The following is a 2970-nucleotide window of genomic DNA, read 5'->3' as shown; positions in this document are numbered from 1 at the left end:
GTTGTGCGGTGTGTGCGCGGGGTGTGTATATGTGTGTGTATATGTGTGCGTATATGTGTGCGTATATGTGTGTGTCCGTGCGCGCCCCCCCCTCCCCCCGCCCCACGAGCTCCCCCCGCGCTGGAAAGGCGGCGGCGCTCCGCGGCTCGCGGCCGGCAAAACCGGGGAGCGTGGAAGGCGCAAGGTGCAGGGTGTGCGTGTGTGTGAGCGCGGGGGGGCGGCGGGGGGAGACTGCATGCGTGCGTGTGTGTATATGTGTGTGTGTGTGTAGGAGAGGAGGGGGAGCGAGCCCCGTCCGCCCCTTATAAGAGACACAATCCTCAGCCACTTTTTTGCAAAAGGGGCTTTGCAAAGCAGCCTGCGCACACGCGAGCGCCACGAGCCTCCCCGCGGCCGCCGCACGGAGGGCGAGAGGGAGGGGGGCGGGCAGAGCCGCCCGCCGTACCCGCCGCCCGCCCGGCTCCGCCGCCCGCTCCCCTCGGTCGCCGCCGTCCCTTTTCCCTGCCGTTCGTCCGTCGCCTTGCTCCTTTTTTTTTTTTTCCTTTAAGTGAACGTCGCAAATTTTTTTTCCTTTTCGTTTTCTCGATTTTTTTTTCTTTTTTGGTGGTGGGGGCATCGGGACCGGCCGCCGCTCGGGCGCCCCCGCCTAGCAGAGGACGCCCCCGCGCCCATGGCCAGCGGCAGCCCCGCCAGGATGTCCAGCGCCGCCGGGCAGCCGCCCTTCCTGCAGCCGGCGTGCTTCTTCGCCGCCGCCGTGGCCGCCGCCGCCGCTGCCGCCCCTCCGGGGCCGCCGCCGGGGGCGCCGCCGCCGCAGCTGAGCCCGGCGGGCGGACAGCCCTCCCCGGGCGGCAAGCCCTCGGCGCCGCGGGCGGCCAAGCGGCAGCGCTCGGCCTCGCCGGAGCTGATGCGCTGCAAGAGGCGGCTCAACTTCAGCGGGTTCGGGTACAGCCTGCCGCAGCAGCAGCCCGCGGCCGTGGCGCGGCGCAACGAGCGGGAGCGCAACCGCGTGAAGCTGGTGAACCTGGGCTTCGCCACGCTGCGGGAGCACGTCCCGAACGGCGCCGCCAACAAGAAGATGAGCAAGGTGGAGACGCTCCGCTCCGCCGTCGAGTACATCCGCGCCCTGCAGCAGCTGCTCGACGAGCATGACGCCGTCAGCGCTGCCTTCCAGGCCGGCGTCCTCTCGCCCACCATCTCGCCCAGCTACTCCCACGACATGAACTCCATGGCGGGCTCTCCCGTCTCCTCCTACTCCTCCGACGAGGGCTCCTACGACCCGCTCAGCCCCGAGGAGCAGGAGCTGCTCGACTTCACAAGCTGGTTCTGAGCTCCGGCCGCCCCGGCGGCAGGTGGGTACGCGCCCGCGGAGGGCCGGGGGGAAAGCGGGGGACGGACGCGGGGCGGCGGGGGCGCAGCCACCGGGGGAGGGGACGCAGCCGGGGTGCCCCCGCGGGCGGGCTCCGCGTGTCCCGCGGTACTTACGGGCGACTCCGCGGCCCGGTGCTGCGCTGGTCCCGGCGCGGCTCTGATCTCCTCTCTCTTTTATTGTTACAGGACAGTTACAAAAGGGAAAAAAAAATAAAACAAAAAGCAGACAAACAAACCCAACACAAAACCAGATCGCACACAGAGAGACAGAAATCCACCCAGAAAAAGAACCTGTTGCGTTTCCAGCTCCCCCGCCGTCGGAGGGCGGTGCGGGCACGTCTCTCGGCGGGCGGGCACAGCGCTGCGCGCCGCGGGGGCGGTCGGGGCGGCCGCCCCCGGACCCCGGCCGGCCTTTGCACTCCGTCGCACTGCCACGGACAGCGCCCCGGCGGAGAGGGTGTCCGGCGAGGGAGCCCCGGGCCGCGGGAAGGGCGCTGCGCTCCTCGGCCGGCGGAGGAGCTCTTCTTCCTCCTCCTCCTCCCCAGCAGAAAGGCGACCCCCCCGCACCTCGCCGCCGCTGCGGCCCTTCAGAGACTGGCGTTCATCACCTGTGGACAAAGTTAGTTTCCCGATGTTTGTGGAGATGTTGAAGTTAAGCTATGCTGTACTCAAAGAAGTCCCTGGAGCTCCGTCTACCCCCCACCTCCCTGCGCCTCTCCCTCCCCTCGCTCCAAGCTTTTCCTCTCGTTTCTATCATAGAATGCTTCCAATTTTTTTTTGTGAATTTTTTATGATAAGAAAATCTATTTGTATCTATCCTAACCCGGTTGGGGATATATTAAGCTATTTTTGTACATAAGAGAGAGAGAGATTTATAGAGGTTTTGTACAAATGGTTTAAAATGTGTATATCTTGATACTTTTTTTAATATGTAATGCTTATTACCTCTTCATGTTTAGACTTGTAGTCGACGTTACCTTACAACTGCCATTTTTGTATGTGGTTTTGTAAAGGACTTGGATTTCCTCCAGATGTACTTTAGCACCAACGTGTCTTACTTTATAGAAACTTTGTTAATGTATTAATAATGTTATTAAACAATGTTCAAAGTGAACAAAGTTTATGCAGCTATTGTCCAAACGCAAAACGGTAGCCATTTGTTTTTATATGCTGCCTTTTGAAAAAAAAAAAAGAAAAAAAAAAAGCAAAAACACACAAACAAACAAAACCCCTACATCACTGCCTTTTCTTACTGTTTTATTACAGACTTACAAAGGTCCTGTATAACCCTGTTTTATATAAACTAGTTTCGTAATAAAACTTTTTTTTAATTAAAATTATCAGCTGCCTACCGCATGCAATTTTTTTTCTTTCTGCCATTGACAATGAATGTAAGGACAGAATGTTAATTGATGTTATACCGGAGCTAAGTTGCATATGAAGTGTTTGTATCTGATGGATGTAACATATATATCTTTATCTATCTCTATATAAATATGCAAAGATCTAGCGCTATCACCATTGTTTTCTTGCCCTTCTGTGTTGCAAATGTGTATCCAATTCAAAAGGCGAGGGAATGATTAATGATTGCATTGTGCTTCC

The 2970-nt window shown here is 57.9% G+C and overlaps 1 protein-coding gene across 1 annotated transcript; it reads left to right on the top strand.

Moving 5' to 3' along the window:
- Positions 1–670: 670 nt before the first annotated feature.
- Positions 671–2560, top strand: ASCL1 (achaete-scute family bHLH transcription factor 1). Its single transcript, XM_017804626.1, has 2 exons — positions 671–1349; positions 1555–2560. The coding sequence occupies exon 1, from the start codon at positions 671–673 to the stop codon at positions 1325–1327; it is 657 nt and encodes a 218-aa protein (XP_017660115.1). The 3' UTR covers positions 1328–1349; positions 1555–2560.
- The last annotated feature ends 410 nt before the right edge of the window (positions 2561–2970 follow it).

This window comes from Lepidothrix coronata, unplaced genomic scaffold (assembly GCF_001604755.1).
Source record: "Lepidothrix coronata isolate B3197 unplaced genomic scaffold, Lepidothrix_coronata-1.0 Scaffold10, whole genome shotgun sequence".
Lineage (NCBI taxonomy): Eukaryota > Metazoa > Chordata > Aves > Passeriformes > Pipridae > Lepidothrix > Lepidothrix coronata.
Note: the sequence above shows the minus strand (reverse complement) of the source record. Positions and strands in the feature narration are given on the sequence as shown.

Coding starts and splice junctions, on each gene's coding strand:
- ASCL1 (XM_017804626.1), top strand. CDS start 671: ATGGCCAGCGGCAGCCCCGCCAGGATGTCCAGCGCCGCCGGGCAGCCG.